General features: G+C 41.6%; 2 protein-coding genes across 2 annotated transcripts; both read left to right on the forward strand.

Moving 5' to 3' along the window:
- The first annotated feature begins 18 nt into the window (after positions 1-18).
- LOC121694940 (up-regulator of cell proliferation-like) lies at positions 19-11,305 on the forward strand. The gene is made up of 5 exons (XM_042075342.1): positions 19-1,905; positions 3,716-3,752; positions 3,929-4,189; positions 6,615-6,875; positions 7,609-11,305. Exons 1-5 carry the CDS (start codon positions 1,879-1,881, stop codon positions 11,124-11,126), a joined length of 4,104 nt encoding a protein of 1,367 aa, XP_041931276.1. The 5' UTR covers positions 19-1,878; the 3' UTR covers positions 11,127-11,305.
- Positions 11,306-12,900: 1,595 nt separating this feature from the next.
- Positions 12,901-15,282, forward strand: LOC121695668 (E3 ubiquitin-protein ligase TRIM35-like). The gene is made up of 5 exons (XM_042076728.1): positions 12,901-13,011; positions 13,101-13,331; positions 13,510-13,532; positions 13,878-13,996; positions 14,223-15,282. Exons 1-4 carry the CDS (start codon positions 12,901-12,903, stop codon positions 13,978-13,980), a joined length of 468 nt encoding a protein of 155 aa, XP_041932662.1. The 3' UTR covers positions 13,981-13,996; positions 14,223-15,282.
- Positions 15,283-19,639: the final 4,357 nt, after the last annotated feature.

A 19,639-nucleotide genomic window follows, 5' to 3' on the forward strand; every position in this document is an offset into this window, starting at 1 on the left:
ATGGTTTTAGTTAGTACTTGATCCTGTGCTATAGCTTCTGTGTTATGCACTCCTGCCAGATGCTGTTCTAGTCCATTCATCAGATTGTCGAGGCCCTCTGCTTGAGGCTGCTCCGCTGAGCTGCCTCTTCCCACCAAATCCCATCCCTTACACCCTGCTTACAGTGCATATCACTGCAATATTAGTGTGGCCACCCCTTATGAGCTGTGCATGTGATAGAATTGTAATACCCCTTTCATGTGCTATCGGGAAGATGATACATCCCATTTCTGAATTCGGAACTACGAGTGCGTTATGTTCAAGTGCTTTTGTTGTTGGAGCGAAAAGAAATATGGCAGACACATGGTTCATCCTTACTTGTTCACTTAGGGGGGAATTCAATTCTCCCATGTGCGTAAGGGTGCGCAATGGTGTGTAAGTAAAAAAAAAAGTGTGTAACTACGCATTTCAGTCTCCGCAAATTCTCCCCTTCACTTAAATCTGTCATTTACGTGCGATGGAGGGAGTTAAGCGTGTAGCGACCGGCTGTCAATCAGGGAGTGCCCGCGCTATGCATAACCCCGGGCACGCTCATGGTTGGCAGCCTGGCGAGAGGGGGGCGGGACCCCCGGGGAATATAGGCTACTGTTCGAGAAAGTTCTCTCTCTTTCAGCTCTGGGCCTGACACAGCCCACTGTGTTATATGCTGCATTGTGTGCTTCGTGACAATAAACCAGTTCATGAAACTCTGGCTCATAGTGAAACGCTAGAAGCGTTTTGGGAGGAACAACCCCAAAATCTGGGGGTTTCTTATGTATACAACTCTTGCGCGCATTCTGCCACTGGCTTAGCACCTTTCCAGCTACACGCTCCCGAGGACTGTATTAAAGTTGAGCACCACTACAAGGTGAAACAGCATACTGCTCATGTTGGCAGTAGGCCTAGCTCTAAATACATATATGTTACACACAGAACGTTACAAATTAACGTTAATTAGTTAACGTTAATTAGTTCTTTCTGGAAATGGCATTCAGAAGGTCAATGAGAAAGTCCACGTTCCACGTTTTCATATCAACCTAAATTAACGAGGTGGTGGATCAGTCTGGTTCTATTTTAAATAAATCATGGCTCTTTCATAAGATCACCTTGATTTCGAACTTGCGCGCTGTGGGTGTGACAGAAGCGGGAATGGGAGAATATGCGTAACTGAAAAGTGCATAACTGAAGCGCGTAAAAAAAGCTTACGCACAATTTTTTTATGTGCAAATGGGAGAATTTCCCCCTTAGCATGTAAACTGGAGCATTCCAAATTCTGATAATACTCCAATTGGTGCTTTACTCGGATTGTTTTGCACATGTAACTGCATTGAATGACGAATACTGCATTACACTGCACCATGTCAATGGTCATCTCATCTCGGGAACTTATATCAAAATTATCTCCCAATTTCCCATTTGAAATTATGACGTGAGGGGGTGTTCATGTGCATTTTGTACGTCAAGAACTCGTATTTATCATAATTCTTATTAATTCTTACTAACCATTAATCATATCGATAGCATGTGAATGCAGCATAAGTCCTCATGCATTGCCGATTAGAAGACAATTCTAAGACCAGGACTAGTCGAGACTAAGTCATGTACCAGTGTTACATTTATTATAACCTTATCCTTACACACGCATGACCTATTATCTCCTTCAAAACATTAAGCCATATTAAACTTTCACGTATTTACACAGAGTAAATTAGTGCTGTTCTCTATGATTACCTATTGACAACAATGTGATTGCTTTCTTGTAGTTCTCCATGTGATGTCTGTCCCAGAGGCAGAGCCGTGATAAAGTGCATAACCTGTGATGACCGGTTCTGTCAGTCCTGCAGCAAACATCACACCAACATGGTTGGACACCAGCTACAGAACCTGGTACTATATGTTGTTTTGTAGTCTAGTAACTCAATGAGATATGGTCAGTTAATTGTATTCCACAGAAATATGACCTATAAATATTTACATTATGTATGTTACACTGTGATATAATATGAATGGGATGTCATGATTTCTCCAAACAAACATGTTAATGATAGTGTGTTTAAGTTGGGACCTTATCACAAATACCTAGTATAAGTATATATACTCTTTTGATCCCGTGAGAGAAATTTGGTCTCTGCATTTATCCCAATCCGTGAATTAGTGAAACACACTCAGCACACAGTGAACACACAGTGAGGTGAAGCACACACCAATCCCGGCGCAGTGAGCTGCCTGCTAATACAGTGGCGCTCGGGGAGCAGTGAGGGGTTAGGTGGCTTGCTCAAGGGTTTGGGTCGGGGTTCGGACCGGCAACCCTCTGGTTACAAGTCCGAAGTGCTAACCAGTAGGACACAGCTGCCCCCATTTTGTTGAGTGTTGGGGTATTGTGTGCAGATTGATGAGGAAAAAAAATAATTGAATCCATTTTAAGATGAGTCTGAAACAAAACAAAATGTGGAAAACATATGTGTCTGAAAACTTTCCGGTTGAACTCTATGACACTGAACATGTGATATAGCATGTAAGTATTTTTCGGGGCTTTATGCCATTAAAGAAGCCCTATGCAAGTCTGGTTATTCCTTCGCTGTTTCTGGGTTTTCGCCTGATTTGGGCTCGCATTTTTCACGACATAGCTCCCCCTGCAGCTTCGGTAGCAAGTGACTGCTACGCTAAACCCCCACTAGCTAGCGACCTAGCCACCAAGAAACCAAGCTAAACACATACAGGGCTCACAATAAAACGGTCGAGCAAACACATTGTTCAAGAGACTATCAAACCACATTACAAAAACAAAGTTCACCCAAGGGTAGGCTACTTACAATTTCAACAGCAACAAAGCCAAGTCGGAGTCCGTTTTGCAGTCTTCTTAGAAACTACAATCTGATTACATTTTCGAGGCCTTCCACCGAGTCACATCCGGATTTCTTCGGTCCAGGACAGGAAAGTTTCATATTCGTTTTTTCCGCGGAGAAGCACTAGGGGGAGACGAAGCACCCACCAAACGACCCAAAAACGAGACTGACAGAAAGCAAGTTAGGGTGGCGTCGGGAAATGACCTGGGTCGGACTCGAACCTAGGTCGTCGTTGGCACATTGAGCCGGATGTGGTGCCCTGAACATGTGATAACTTTTGCCAAAGAACTTATGTAAATCAGCTTTCATTTGAATATAACTAGCAGCCTCTGAAATAAAATAAAAATGTTATGTGGTCAGTAATTTGGTCAGTAATGATACAGTTATAATTGCTCCATCCTTTGGCTCCAAATAGACCTCGCTGTGCAGTATCGAATTACATATTTGGCAGTACTTAAATATGCCTTCATTAATTTCATAAGTCAACGTCAGAACATACTGGCCATGTTTCTCACATGGATGGGATGCGGGGCTGTCACATAAGAGGTTGGGCAGATGAAACCATACTTTAGGGGGGAATTCATGGAAGCATACCAATCTCTGCTACAGTGGTTTGTTCCGTCCTGTTCCGTTCCGTCCGTGAGTACCTCATCAATATCCAGACATTTTTTTGACCAATTGGACTAATATTGTCATGTCATGACTCAAGTGTCATTCTCTAATACAATATTTATTTGTATTGCTGTATGTCTCCCCTCACTGTTCAGTTTCCTTTCTAAGGGTTCCATAAAGTTAATTTCACTCACGTCTGCTGATGGATACAGTTGACTGTATTGATCTTTCTTTTGCAGACTCAAGGGTCAGACTACAATACAACAATCCAACAAGGTACTGTACCTGCCTCTTCCAGCAACTGATCAGGATCCAGATGGACCTTTTTTCACTTGATCTAATATTACAAAATGGTGCAAAAGTCTGCAGCATCCATTTGTTCAACTGTTTCATGTTAGTACAGTAATTGTTACCTCGAATGCTAAACAATCCTGTATCTTTTACATTCTCAGGTCTTTCCATTAAACAGATTCAGTTCACCTCAGTGAGGTCAGACACTGTATCTTTGAGCTGGCCACCAACAAAAGACACTAGTGGTCGTCACAGGTTCAAAGTCACATGGACACGAGGCCAAGAACAGCGCAACCTAGTGGTGACGCGTCCAGGGATGGAAGTGACAGATCTTCTTCCAGGAGAGAAGTACATCTTTAATGTTGCCACCATCAGTGAAGATGGTGATCAGAAGCCATATGCAACTGGATGTATAGACACGGGTAACGTAGAGTCATCTGAGCAAAGTGTTAACATCACATTTACATGTCACATTATATTGCATCTGTGTAATGCTATTCCGTGGGCCACATGTATCTTTATGTGCAACTTGCCGCAGATATATGTACATGCACAATCCCATGATTTGTGTATGGAGGGTTTTTGTTAGCCTGGGTGTTCCCATGCTGCCTTGCGCGCGATTTGATTCACGCTGCTAAGGCAGCCTGGAGACCATGGAGCAAATTTTCGCCTGAGATAGGGGACCAATCCCAGAACAAGGGGGAAAGCAAGACAATGATGAGCTATGCACAGACACATTTGATAGACATCCGTGGCACCCAATAAATGGATCTGGGCATTTTTTTCAAATACGAGAAAATTAACGTTTGGTTCCCAGACCACGTCTCATTGAGAAGTGGTGGCGCTAGCCAGGCTAGGTTTTTGTCAGACAACAACGTATGAACGAAAGTATACGTACACCCATTCTCTAAATAAGTCTTAAAGTGCATCAAATCAGTGCAAAATAATGGGCCTGTGAACTCACATAATTTCCACTCCATAACTATTATTTTATTGTCAATCAATGTATTAACGAAAGCACACCCCATTCTATTAATAAGTCTGAAAGTGCACATGACCAATGCAAAATCATGGGCCTGTGAACTTAGGTAATGTCCACTCCATGGTTTGATACACACCTTAGATTGGTTGGACTAGCCGCTGCCGTAGCTTATATTATATTATATTATAGCATGCCTACTACCAACTACAGGGAACAGATATATAACTATTGCAATGCGATGCAAGGGTAGTTTTACCCTATTCTAGCAACACAGACATTTACATTGATAATCTAGCGTAATCATTTATTTGCCTCAGGTGTACTGTGGAGTGGGTAAGACTGTTTTTAGTGGCAGGCTAACACATACCGTTGACTTGGGCTAGCCTAGCACCTGCGAACTCTGCAACTAGAAGGACTGGATGAAACATGTTGAAAACGGTCTCCAGTGATAAATATCACACTTGCTAAATTGGAAATGAGGTCCTGTGTCCAAAATCCTGAACCACCCCTTTAAAGATTGGAATTAAGGGCCCTATCATGACATTCTGAAGTGCATCGTCACTCGTCAAAAGTCGATTCAAATTTAGTAGGATGTCCAGTTCACATTGGGAGGGGTTTCGTTATCAAACGTGGAGCGTATGGCACAACAAGGTGTTCCTAGGTTTTTTAATCAGTCATATGGGTGTGTTTGGGGCGTAACATCATTTAAACCAATGAGAATGACATCTGTCATTCCCTTTAACGGCGCAAAGCGCGATATGTCAAATAAATGCATCGGTATTTTGGCATTCAACGGCGCATTTGAAGGAGGCTGCTTGCGAGGACCCTATGGAATAGTCATTCCACTACTAAACCATGCTTTACTAAAACCTAGCATAGCCTTCACGCATTTGCACTCGTCTATTATTTGAACTTAATGGCAAAGTGAAACTAACTTCACCAAGGTGTCAGTCAACGACAAGACACAGTTATATGCAGTTACTTTCACTATTGACTGACAATGGGTTACCATCGAAAACATAGGCTGAAAAAAACAACACTTACCCAAATATTGCTCAAATGACTGAAAAAAACAACATTTATCCTGTGACAGTGCGTCTTCAGCTGTGCTCCATACGTGTCTCTCGCCTCTCCCCTAATCACTTTTAACCGTCATTACCAATTTGCAAATGATGGTGAATAACTACTCATCATGAGATGTAGGCCTACAGTATTTCGTAATATCTTTATTCTAATTATGTTTCCCATTGTAATCGTGCAATTTGTAATGCTTTGCATGGACGTGAATGGTGGTTCATGAATGATAGAAGGATGGTGCGTGCATCTGCCAATATGACTGTTGACATGCGCTCTTAAAATAGCATATGAACAACTCGCCATTGACTTCTGACCAGGTTTAGGTGGTGTACAATAGCGATTTTTAGACAACGCGCCAGGCCCCTCCCTAGGTTGTTAATTGCCACATCCCTGGGCGCAATGTTTAAAAAATAAACGTGCAAAATACTGAATTAAACTTTGCGCGGGTGGAAAACGAGTTTTACGCCATGCGCTGGTGTCCAAAATACAGCCCTATATGTTCCTTGCTTTAGCCACCACACTAATTATTGTAGCCTATTACTATGTTTGTTACATATGTTTTCATGTATGATCTTGAGATGGACTTCCTATAGCTGAGCTGATGTGGTGACAAAGATTCCAACAGAACCCATCAAAAGTAAATAATTTTTAAAAAAATACCCATGTCCCATTAAAAAAATACCCATTAATACAGTACCTGTCCAGAGACATTGCCAAGATGGCTGCAGAGTGGTGAGACCTTCCTATGTAAGAACATCGTTCATAACTCAATCTGATCTTCTCTGCAGCGGTTCCTTCACCGGAGAATTTAGCAGTGGAAGCAGGCGTTTCGAGTGCATCTCTGACGTGGACCAAACCTGACGGAGTGGGCCAGGTGTCTTACCTGCTGGACATCTTCAGAGATGGGACACACCTCAATGCCATTCACAGAGACTCCCTCCATTATACCATCCCTGACCTACAACATGGGAAGGATTACACTGTATCTGTGGCCACTGTATTGAGCAATGGCAATCAAAGCAATACAATCTCTAGAACCTTCAAATTTGGTAAGAAAATAAAGCAAAAGATTTTGTTTTTGTCTGTGAATATTTGCTCTAACAGTGTAGATAGATTGAATCATGATCTCTGATATCTTTAACACTTGTAGCCTTTGCATTTATCAATTGTGACTGCATATTACAAAGTGCTTAGTGCTCTGACAGAGAACATTCTGGTTACAAGCGTAACCTTGCTTCTCCAAAGGAGAACAGAAAACATCACATTGACACACAAACTTTACTTCAGACAAAAAGAGAAGAAGTTTGTAATTTTGTCTATATAGCCAGTGGCACAGACACATCATTCTAATTCTTTGAATGAATTGACTGATAGGGTTCAGCGGAAAAATATACACCTTGTAGGCTATATTCCAAACTTGAGGTCTTGTGTTCTCTTTCAGTTTACATTTGAAGAGTTTGGTTCCAAAACGCTATATCCTCCATTTCAATGAATTTACATAAATCTTTTTTTACATGTTGTTTTACAGTGGAACTGTAATTGGGTAGATTTACACATATTTACTGAAATACACAATTAAATATCATGACTTATTAATGTTTTTGAAAATGGAGATACAGCGTTTTGGAACCAAACTCTTCATTTGTACATTTGTCCAAACTTGAATATCTAGATAGATATAGGTATAGATATAGATTTTTATATATAGGTATAGATATAGAATTTCTCAACCAGGTAATGTAGAATAAAGATATAAACATGCGATATTCATTCAATCCCCAGTGCATGATCTTGCTGAGGTGTTGTCTATTTTGGGCCTGAAGGATCTTCAAGGAGGAAAGCTCACACTCAGCTCTGTCCTGGAGATCAACAGAAACACAGTGTCTGATAAATCAGCACAGAGTCTGGAACAACTGCCATGGACATTCTTAAGGAAACTGATGATTGCCAATATTAATCCTAGACACAACATATTTGGAGAAGATCCCATTTATGTAGAGGTCTATAATACTGACCATATCTACTGTGATCCTAAATCTATATTTGAGACCATAAATCCTCTAGATCTAATTACTGCTCTTTTCCACTGTGCAGATCCTTTCCTCAGACAGAAAATGGTCTCCAAAATGTCTATATGCCAATTTGCTGTTCCTTTGCTGTTGCCAAACTGTGACACACAGCAGAGCACTCTGATGCTGTGGGCCATGCAAGACATAGTTAAAAAGTTCAGACCTTACTCTCCAGCAGGTGACAGGGCATTTGTAGAGGGCAGGGTTGTAGACATGGACATTCCCATGGTGTCTTTTGTTAGACTAGGAGAGAGCAGCTTGGCCAAATCTCAGACTCTTAACAAGCTACTCAGTTATCTTCATCAGCCCAATGACACATTTGTTCACCATGATATGGAGTATGGTGATGTGCCCAGGAGAATCTCAGATGGTCTGGTTGAAGTCAGCTGGTATTTGCCCTGTGGAAACACAAACATTGACCTGTTCAGAGAGCCTGTTGCCATGGCCAATCTGAGAGGAGATGGCAAGTTGTTCAAGACGCAGATGTATTTCCTGTCTCAGACCTCAGCTGCCATTTTCATCTTCAGTGATGACCTAGAGGGTGACTTCACCGCTTTGACCAACACAGACAGCAAAGCAGAACTGTTCCTGGTCACCAGCTCTCAGAGTGCTAAGGATATTTGCAGAAAACTCAACATCAAGGAGACAAATGTGGTCATCAAGAACAGACAGAATGATGAAGAGCTTGTGAAGACCCTTCGATTATATGTGAGTGGAGTCACTGAAAAGAAACGCATGAAGATTTTGAACATGACTGCTTCTGCTCGTCAGGCGGGAATTCATGTTGATGAGGACTGCAGAGACTGTGTGAAGGGCAGAGATTATGCAGAAGCAATCAGTAGTACTGTTAAGGATATTGCACAATTCAAAGAGGATCAGTTGCCTTTGCATGGACAAATGTGGCAGGAAATCAGCCAAACCAAGGAAGAAATGTACAGCATGAAACATGTAGACAGGGGGCAAAATATAAAGCAGTACAGACTTTCACTCCAGAGCAAAATATATCATTTCAGAAAGAAGCAATATCAGACAGATATTTCTGAGGCCATGACCAACTTCACAGCTGGAATATCCCAGTCTAAAGCAGTGCGCCTCTACTTCCTTAAGTGGCTGAAGATTAAGTTGGAACATGTTTGTCATCAGAATCCTGAGCAACGGAATGAATATGGTCACAGAACACCACAAGACAAGGAAACAACTGCAGGGTTGTGTTACCAAATCCCCAAGTGCTCATTAGGTCCTGAACACTTCTTCCGTGAGCTGGGCCAGCTCTATGAGTGTGCTTGCTCCCTTCCAGACAATACCCAGGCCAGACAACAAGTCCAGCATCTGCCTCCTCTGTGTGCGCAGGTCCTGCTGGATGGATATGCAGTTGAGCTAGTTGATGGAGATGCATCAAACATCCCAATGAAATGGATATCAGAGGTCCTGACTCAGCTACATAAGTTGGTCACCACCAAGAGCAGGATCCAGGTATTGACTGTGTTAGGGGTGCAAGGCTCTGGGAAGTCCACCTTACTCAACACCTTGTTTGGAGTGCATTTTGACATCAGCAGTGGAAGATGCACCAGAGGAGCCTTTATGCAGCTAATTAGAGTTTCTGATGAAGTCAGATTTGAGTTCAAGTGTGACTTCATCATGATTATCAACACAGAGGGCTTAAAATCACCTGCATCATTGGACACAAGTTACAAACACGACAACGAACTAGCAACACTCGTCATAGGGCTCAGTGACATCACCCTCATCAATGTTTCAATGGAAAACAATACAGAGACGAAAGACATTCTGCAGATTGTGGTCCATGCCTTTCTTAGGATGAAGGAGGTTCTGAAGAAGCCCAAATGTCTGTTTGTGCATCAGAATGTGACAGACATGTCTTTTCATGACAACAACATGAGAGACCGGAAGAAACTTGAGGAGGAACTGAATGACATGACCAGGACAGCAGCTAAAATTGAAAATAAAGATTGCAATATAAAATTCTCCGATGTGATGGACTTTGTGCCTGACAAAGACAGCTACTATATTCCTGGATTTTGGCATGGACCACCCCCAATGGGCCCAGTAAATGCTCACTACAGCAAAGCTGTCTTTGAACTCAAAAAGAGCTTAATTGGTTCCTTACAAACATCATCTGACTTTGAGAGGAATGATGCAAGAACATTCACCAAGTGCACAGAAGATTTATTGAATGTGGTGAAGTTTGAGAACTTCATTTTTAATTTTAAGAATAGTTCTGCACTTGAAACTTATACTACACTATATACAGAGTATGAAAACTGGGAGTGGTCATTTCGCTCAGCAATGGAGAAATGGTATGCTGATAAAGAATACAATATGCCCAAAGGTAGACCTCTCTCAAAATCCCAAGTGACAGAAATATTACAAGAGGCAGCAACAGCTTTGGATAAGGAAGAGGCAAATATCAACAAACACCTTGATGAATACTTTGCAAAGAATGACTATCGTGCTTTGGGGGCAGAACACAAAGATGAATTCAAGAGCAATATTACATTTCTGAGAAGAGAGATAGAACGTTCTATAGAATACTCTTTGAAGGGACGAAATATGATCAGTGAAGGAAAGGACATGAACAAAATCCAGAATCAGACCATACGGAGAAAGGTTAAAGAACTGCAGAAAATCTGTCGCGAGAAAATGATAGTTTTATCGGATGATGGTCTTGACACAGAATTTGAGAGTACGTGGGAGGACATTTTGGGTGAAATGTACCCAGATGTCCTACCAGCGCAAGATGTCTGTCAGTGTGTTCTCTCTGTGTTGCTGTCACATTTCAAGACAAAGTCCGGACAGACCAAAAAGCTGCTCTCAGAGACAAATTTGCAGAATTGTGGACTTGACAAATTTACTGTGAAAAAACAGTGGCTTGGAAGAAACCAAAATCCCCAAAAACTCCAGAGTATCTGTGATGGCGTCATTAAAGAATGCGAGTCCTATGTGTCAGGGAAAGTACAGAGCAGCAAGAACTACAGTGATGCATATATAAGAGAACTTCTAGGAATGATTGACAAGAAGATGAATGATCTGAGTGAAGAATGTGAAGTCTCTCTGAAATTAAATGTCTGTGGTCAAGCAGTGAGGGAGTTTGAGAGGGCGCAAAACAGGGATGTGAGTGATCCTAGAAACCTAGAAAAGCTGCAAAGATCCAAATTTAATCTACTGTCGGTATTTAAAAAAGAGTTCAGGCAAGGAGACAGTGCAGTTTAACCCCAGTGAAATGCTCTTGAAGGCTGCTCTGTTGGTGATGTTTTTGCTTGTGATTTGTGATTGTGATTTAGTTTTGACAGTGAATAGGCTTTGTTGTTGATTGGCCACTGTATGGAATCCTCTACAGCACTAGGAATTTAACATCTCTCCAGTGTATATTTGAAAAAAGCCACCAGTCTGTCACAATGTACCTGCAGCCACAATGCACCTGGTCTCTGTCACAATGTACCTGGTCTCTGTCACAATGTACCTGCAGCCACAATGCACCTGGTCTCTGTCACAATGCACCTGCAGCCACAATGCACCTGGTCTCTCTCACAATGTACCTGGTCTCTGTCACAATGCACCTGGTCTCTGTCACAATGCGTCTCTGTCACAATGTACCTGCAGCCACAATGCACCTGGTCTCTGTCACAATGTACCTGGTCTCTGTCACAATGCACCTGGTCTCTGTCTCCATATTGATTATTGCACTGATTTTGCTAAAATATTGCTCAGATTATGATAACACCTGTTCACAGTGCTTTTCTGCATCATTGTATGGCAAATAGTATATAAGACTGATTTGACCAAATTGCCATGTCACAGCTGCCCTAATGTTCTTCAGTAATTGATTGTTCACTTTCAAGTAGTTGTTGGTTGAATGTGTATGTGAATTGCACAAATTACTATGCCAACTAAGGAGTTGTAATGTACTTTGGAACAAAACTTAATTTAGCAGTAAATGGGTTTTGTCTATGTAAATAAAAATATTGTCTGTATGAATAAAAACAGCTTTCAATTCAATCCATGACATGATGTTGTCATTGCTTATTTTCTTGCATTTTGACTTTATATTTTTGACACACCATTAAGTAAGTACATACTATAAGTAAGTTTTTTTATAGCACATATAAGACCAAATTGCTTCAAATAGCAAAGAAAATAAAAGAAAAAGAAAAGAAGGCTAATAAAAACAAAAACAAACATAACACAGACAAGCATGCAGTATTTACAGACCAAGACAATAAGACTATCCTCCAAGAAACCAACTTCAGTATCAGCAGTCGCCAGACGGAAAAAGGTTGTTTTAAGGTTAGATTTAAAAGCAGTTAGGGTTGGTATGTTTTTGCCTGTTGTTAGTCATTCGCCTCCACAACAAAATAATTTCTATTGTGTACATGGGGAACAAGCCATGAGAAGCAAACTATTTACAATGGCAAAGTAAAATATAAATACATCACGACTCTAGGGGGAGCTCTAGAGTTGCCAAAAAAACCTGAAACAGCGTAGAACAGAGAAACATACAGGGAGAGGAGGAACTTCAAACCATCCCAGGTTGAACATCAACTGCAGCTGAGGAAAATGGCTTCCAGTTCTTTCTCAGAGGAGGATTTCTCCTGTCCTGTGTGCCATGAAATCTTCAAGGATCCAGTTCTTCTGCTATGTAGTCACAGTTTTTGTAAGATGTGTTTGCAGCAGTTCTGGGGAACCAGAGGGTTTAGGGAATGTCCGGTCTGCAGGAAGAGATCCTCACAAGAAAGGCCTCCACTTAACCTGCATCTGAAGAACCTTTGTGAGATTTTCCAACAGGACAGAAGTCAAAGAAAGCAGCCTTGAATTGACTGACTTTGGACTACAGTGTTGTAGACCAGCAATTAATGTTTAAGTTTCCTTTCTATCTCACATGCAGGCACACACACACCACACACATACACACACACCACACACATACACACACACCACCACCACCACCACAACACACCACAACAACAGCACTTGCACAAACCACTAAATGGTTTTATTTCAGGAGGGTCTCAGGATCAAAATGAAGGATTTACAGAATACACTTGAAGACTATGAACAAGTAAAACTCAGTTGTGACCACACTGCAGAGTACATTAAGGTAAGAGTAGGCCTAATATGTCTCAAAATAAAGTTCAACAAACAGCATAATACTTACAACATGATTAAAACAATGACGTGGTATTATAGGTTCAGTCCAATAACACGGAGAAGCAGATCAAGGAAGACTTTGAGAAGCTTCACCAGTTTCTTCGAGATGAAGAGGCAGCCAGGATATCTGCACTGTGGAAGGAGGAAGGTCAGAAGAGTCGGATGATGAAGGAGAAGATTGAGCAGATGGTCAGAGAGATCTCATCTCTTTCGGACTCAATCAGAGTTGTAAAGGAGAAAATGGGAGCTGATGATGTGTCATTGCTGCAGGTAGGAACTTGTCAGGTATATGAGGGAAAAAAGGAGTTTATGTTTAAATCCTCAGATGTTACTTTGGTCAGTAAGTTACTGTTTATGTTATACTGTCTCTTTCTCTCTCTCTCTCTCACACACACACACACACACACACAGTGATGTGGCCTAACTTATTTCACCCTCTGTTTTACAGAACTACAAGAGCACATTGGAAAGGTGAGTGATCTGCCTCCTGTTTCTCTCTTCTGGTTCTGAATCCAAAGCCACACCGACACTTACCCTGGAAATCCAGAGTTCTTGCGGGAGCACAATTTGAATTTGCTCAGCGAGTCACTCTGGCAATGAGTAATGATGCTTATCCCAGTGCGTTGAAGTCTGGAATCAGTCAGTAAACATTGGTGGTATAGTGTGATCCAATTGCATGTGAGATTTTCAGATGCATGCTTGGTGCCGCCCCTCGAGTTGGGCTGTTACATTATTCATGGCCAGACCTTTAATCTTTCGGATTTGGGTCTGGAATATCCAGGCTACACCAACACTGACCCCTGAATGTTATTCCAGAGCCCAGTGCGCACTGCAGAATCCAGAGAGGGTTTCAGGGGCTCTGATCAATGTGGCAAAGCACCTGGGCAACTTGAAGTTCAGAGTCTGGGAGAAGATGTAGGACATGGTTCAGTACTGTGAGTAGCCTCCTCATTCCTGCTCTTCACCTATTGGTTACAGTCAATTCCATGCTTTCCAAGCCTTCCTTTAATTTCTACATGCTTACAAGTTGTCATCCGTTGTTTACATTATTTATACAACCCCAAAACAAAAAAAGTTGAGACGTTGTGTAAAATGTGAATAAAAACAGAATGTAATAATCTGGAAAACGCTTTACTGAACTTTCATGTTCTCTCTCTGTAGCTTCTGTGATACTGGATCCCAACATTGCACACCCAAACCTCATGCTGTCTGAGGATCTGACCAGTGTGAGATTCAGTTTTAAAAGAATCCAGCATCACCATCCTAACAACCCAGAGAGATATTATAGCAGTGTGCCCCGTGTTGTGGACTGTCGGGGCTTTAGCGCAGGGACCCACTGCTGGGATGTGGAAGTTGGAGATGGAAGTGGTGCCTGGCACCTGGGAGTACAGACTGAGTCTGGTCAGAGTAGGTGGAAGGATTCCATCTGTAGGTCCTGGAGTATGGGATATTCTAAACATGGATACAAGGCACACTCCCCATCCCAACCAGTCACTGTCCTTAAAGTAAATGAGAAACCCCAGAGGATCAGAGTGCAGCTGGACTGGGACAGAGGAGAGCTCTCATTCTATGACCCTGATAATAACACAAACCTGCATTCCTTCACACACACTTTCACTGGGAAACTGTTTCCATTCTTTATCACATGGTCCTCTCTGAGGATCTTACCAGTGAAGGCTGCAGTATCAGTGGATCAGTTTGGGCAGAGTTCACACACCTGCAGCAGTGGGTTCCCTGCTGGAGGGACACCGTGACAACACATGTTCAGACAAGCGTTTTTCAGTATATAAACTTTAGTCTTCAGTCAATAAGTTCTCTGCTGTGCATCACCAAAGTAATCTCACATGACTGTGTTCATCTGCTGCCACCTGGCAGAGAGGAAGAAACCTGACAGTGCAGACCTACTTCACTAGTTTGTGGCCATCACTAAATATTTCCGTTGTTGTCAAGCAAACCATCAGTGACGTTCATGTCAAGACATTTTGAATAATTTTGTGTTGGTTTATTTTATTGTTATTTTATTGTCATGAGGAATGTATAAAGTAATCTGGTAAATTCAGCCGTAAAGACAGACAGTTGAGGAGGAGATGGGATACTTATTAGATTACTTCAGTTCTGATCAACTCGACAACAGTTAATGTAACATTAGTTCTCAGCTCATGACAACCTTACGGCTGTGCTGTTGTGGAAGCTATGTTGGTTATTTCGGTGGGTTATTGTGTTTTACCGATTTGTACATACCTGTACATCTGTTCTTATTAAACAAATTAATAATCTGCATTATCTCTGTTCCTTCTTATTATTGATAAGTAACTTAAAGTTTTCTGGTTAAACAGGCGATATGCAGTTATTACTCTCAGAGAAATATAAATCCTCAAATTCTGCATTGGTGAGATGCATTATCACAGACATGAGAGGATTTTTGCTTGGTCCGTTATTTTCTGTTGATCTCTGAATTCCGGGAAGTTCCCATCCTCTCTCTTTAGTTCTCACTTCCTTTTTAAAGATTTATTTGGGGGCTTTTGTTGCCTTTCTCAACAGGACAGTGGAGAGTGAACAGGAAACGAATGGGAGTGGAATCGACAAATGACCTCTGGACTTGAACCTGGGTCCTTGTCCTCGACCACTAGACTTTTAATGTTGTATGGAATGCTGCTGCTTGCGCCATAGCTAACTCCTGATCTGCACGTCCAGTGGGAGGACATGAAGGCAGATGGATGAGATCAGTAGATATAGTTCACCCGCAGAGTATGATGACAGTTCTTAGGAATTATTTCAGTCTATAGTGCTTTAATATAGTATTAGACTCTTCAAATGTACAATATTTTCAGTTTTTTTTGTCTTTTTAAAGGTCAGTGGCGCCGGCAGGCGTAATCCTGTACGCACTGTGCGTACAATTTTTTCACAGCTTTATTTGTGAAATCATTCAATATTAGCCTACAAAAATTTGGTGTGACAACTAGCCTATATTTATTGACGCATGTGTAATCTGAATATTGGCATTATTCCGAATAAAACCGGAATATGGAAACCATAGACTATAAAATATGAAAACGTAGCATCATGACATGATAACGATGAGACTGTCATCTATAGTCACGGTCTACACATGTTTAAAATGTTGCATTGTTTGCTTACCTCTGTAGACTTATTAAAAAAAAAAAAAAAAACACAGTTTGGAACAGGGATTCAGTTAATGCGTAGAGCAGAGGTTCTCAACCTTTTTGGGGCTAAGGCACGTCATGACAAGTCGGGTTGGTGCGGGTGTTAAAAGTCCTTGACTGTGCGTAGGCCTATCATCTAAAAGGTTGGGACAACCAAAACAGCAGTGCAATGTATTTAGAGTGTTGTGAGCAAATCCTTATTGTTAGCAAGTTACCATATCTGTATTTTTCTCTATCTCAAATCGCTAGATAAACTCATTGGTTTATTTTTTTCTTTTCTTTCCCTTTTTCGCGGGTTGGGCAGTGAAGTTATAATGCGCATAAGGTATGTTCCCCTAATTTGAGTCCGAGCCGCTTGCTCTGTAAAGGTTTTTCTGTCCTTCCCAGACTGCATTAAAATAGTGTGCTTAGCAACCAGAATTTAAAAAAATTCTCGGGAGAGAAATCTCCCTCATCCCAGAACTTTTAAAAAGCCTGAAACACCCCTGTAAGCCCACGTAACCTACAGCCAGTGTTACAAAGGTTAGACGCTTTATGCCGTAGGCTATTTGATAAGGGATGACATGGGTAGGTTGACGTGATTAACTCATTGAATGCCAAGCTGTTTTCGGAAGCTTTGTCCTAGAGTGCCAGCAATCTAGACCATTGTTGATGATTTTTGTACAGCCACAGCATATTCTGTGTTATAGCTATGAACACATACAATGGCTCGTTTAAAAGGTGAGACTTTAAGCTCTCAGTGGGTGCAAACCATGTATTTCTACACGCCTCTGTTCCTGAGAAATCCCAAGCTAAACAGTGGCTAGTTTTCATCAAAATCGCTGTTTTTTTTCTAGAAATGGAGATATATAGCCTAGAAATCTAGACGCACCCTAGCGGCGGCAAATTAATTTGCTCAGCCTGTACGTCTAGTATCAAATCATAGGGATTTCTATTGGCTGACGCCCTGGACTTCATCCAATCACAGCACTCTATTTTGTTAGAGAGTCTTAAGGCGGGCTTAACAGGATAACGACAGTCCTGTGACGGTGAACAACAAGGAAGGTGGCTATGGCTAACGAAGAGCGGTTGTTTGAATCGGCGTTGGCGTCAACTTTGGAGGAGTTGGACTTGTGCTTTTCTTTGAAAGTTGAGCAACACAATGCACTTAAGTAATTCCTTTCGAAGAAGGATGTATTTGCCGTTTTGCCGACCGGATACGGATATGGTCATAGCGCTGGCCTATTGCATGCCTAGGCAGTTTGAAAGACAATTCTCTGCCCGCCCCTTGGATTAAGCGAGGTAAATGGTTCGATTCCAGACTATACATTTCAATGATATAGGATGGCCCGCCAGGCTAGGAGATATATCGTCTTTCATGAAATTAAGTGTTGCCTGTAAACTTTCTGGGAAGTGATCAGCGAGACCTGGCGAGACTGCCACCTAGTGATAGACCCACGAAAATGGCCTGGTTTTGAGCTGATGTGGATGCATCACTGATTCGACCCAAAGCGGCAAACGAGTTATGATAAAATGTCCAGATAAAATGTCCAGATTGTGCGTTTTCATGAGTTTTCGATCGTCATATATTTCATTTCCATTCATCACAGAGTTCCCAAAATCACATATAAGGTGTGTTAGAGTGTCTAGTTTAGTAATTTAAAAAAAAAAAGCTAAAAACGTAATATTACGTTTTTGGCACTCAACGCATGGGAAGGAAAAGGCACTCAATGAGTTAAGAGGGGCTTTCTGTTCCATATTTATGTAAAGGTTTTTTTTAGGCTCTTTTAGGCCCATGTTAGGCTACCCTACATTTACCAAAAGCGCAAATTTTGTAAATAAAGTCGGGTAACTTTTTTGTTTTGTTTTTGTGTGTGTGTGTGGGGGGGGCACGTATGCGTGTGCGTACCTTGGAATACAACCCTAGCGGCGCCCCTGGTTAAGGGTTGTGGCTAGATGGGATACAGCTAAGAACGGAAGTTACGTAACAGATAGTGAAATCTTGCCGCTCAGGACAGGAAGTAGGAAGCGATCGTGGATATTCCAAAGGAAACAAGAAAAATAGCTATTTTGCGAACATTAACATCACTTTTATGTTATAAATTCATGTTAGAAATACTATTACAAAATAAATAGTTAGTTATTAGTTAGTTTAGTTATGATCACGGGTGTCCCAAAGAAGTATAATATATATGGACACGTAAGTTGAACTTTACCCCGCGTTACGAGAACTTATAATTAAAGACGTCTCAGCCATGGATATCCGTGTCATAAATGAAAACTATTTTTAAAACTATTTTTATGGATCGTTGTGAAAGAGTTGCTTCAATGGACCATAACTTGCTGTGATGGAGCTGCTATCGATTGGACTAAGATCGTAACTTTTGAAACCTGGTGTTACATGGCAACTGGCACCCATGTTAACTGGCTGCGTTGGTGACGTTTCACGAGTGATGACGTTTCTTTGACAGATGTGGCCGCTTGCAGATTTGTCACTTTCTGATGGAAACTGGAGACGAACAAATACAAATATGCATGACATATTTAAATGTCAAAATTGTCTGTAGTAGGCCTACGCTACATGCACTGGACTATGAATATGCCACGAAAAAAAGAAGTAACTAAATAGCCTAATAATTCCACGTGGGTATCAAACCTGCTTCCTAAATGAAACCTCTTACATGATAACCATTCATCTACGTACTTGCGCCATGAACCAGCTGATAAGTTATAGTGAAATTTACTTCAATTAGTCTATACAATTAGAAGTAAGCTGATGATTGTAACAAGTTAACACGGCTGATGGTGTTGTCTTAGTTGCCCAAGCCAGTAGGTCTTCAAAGTATCATGGTTAACTTTTCAAACATTTTACTGACTGCTGGTCAGGCTCTCTGTGTCCACCTAGTCATTATAAACATTATCTGCTCATCCCTCCCTGCCTCCTTCGACCCCCTCCAATTTGCTTACAGAGCCAACAGGTCTACAGAGGATGCCATCTCAAACCTCATGCACACCACCTTAACTCACCTGGAGGAGGGGAATGGGAATTATGTGAGGATGCTGTTCATTGACTTTAGTTCAGCATTCAACACGATAGTACCTCTCACCTTGGTCACAAAGATGAAGGCCTTAGGACTGAACACCACCCTGTGTCACTGGATATTTGACTTCCTCACCAACCGTTCACAAGTGGTTAGAGTGGGGGGTCTGACATCTGACTCATTAACCATCAGCACTGGTGCTCCCCAAGGCTGTGTTTTGAGTCCACTGCTGTACAACATCTACACACATGACTGCAAAGCCAACAGTAGTCATACCTCCATCATTAAGTTTGCAGATGACACAGTGATCTTGGGCCTGATTAGTAACAACAATGAACAGTTCTACTTGGATCAGGTTGATGAGGTGGCACAGTGGTGTCAATCTAACAGCTTG

The sequence above is a fragment of the Alosa sapidissima genome, chromosome 2, assembly GCF_018492685.1.
Source record: "Alosa sapidissima isolate fAloSap1 chromosome 2, fAloSap1.pri, whole genome shotgun sequence".
In the NCBI taxonomy this organism is placed as follows: Eukaryota; Metazoa; Chordata; class Actinopteri; order Clupeiformes; family Clupeidae; genus Alosa; species Alosa sapidissima.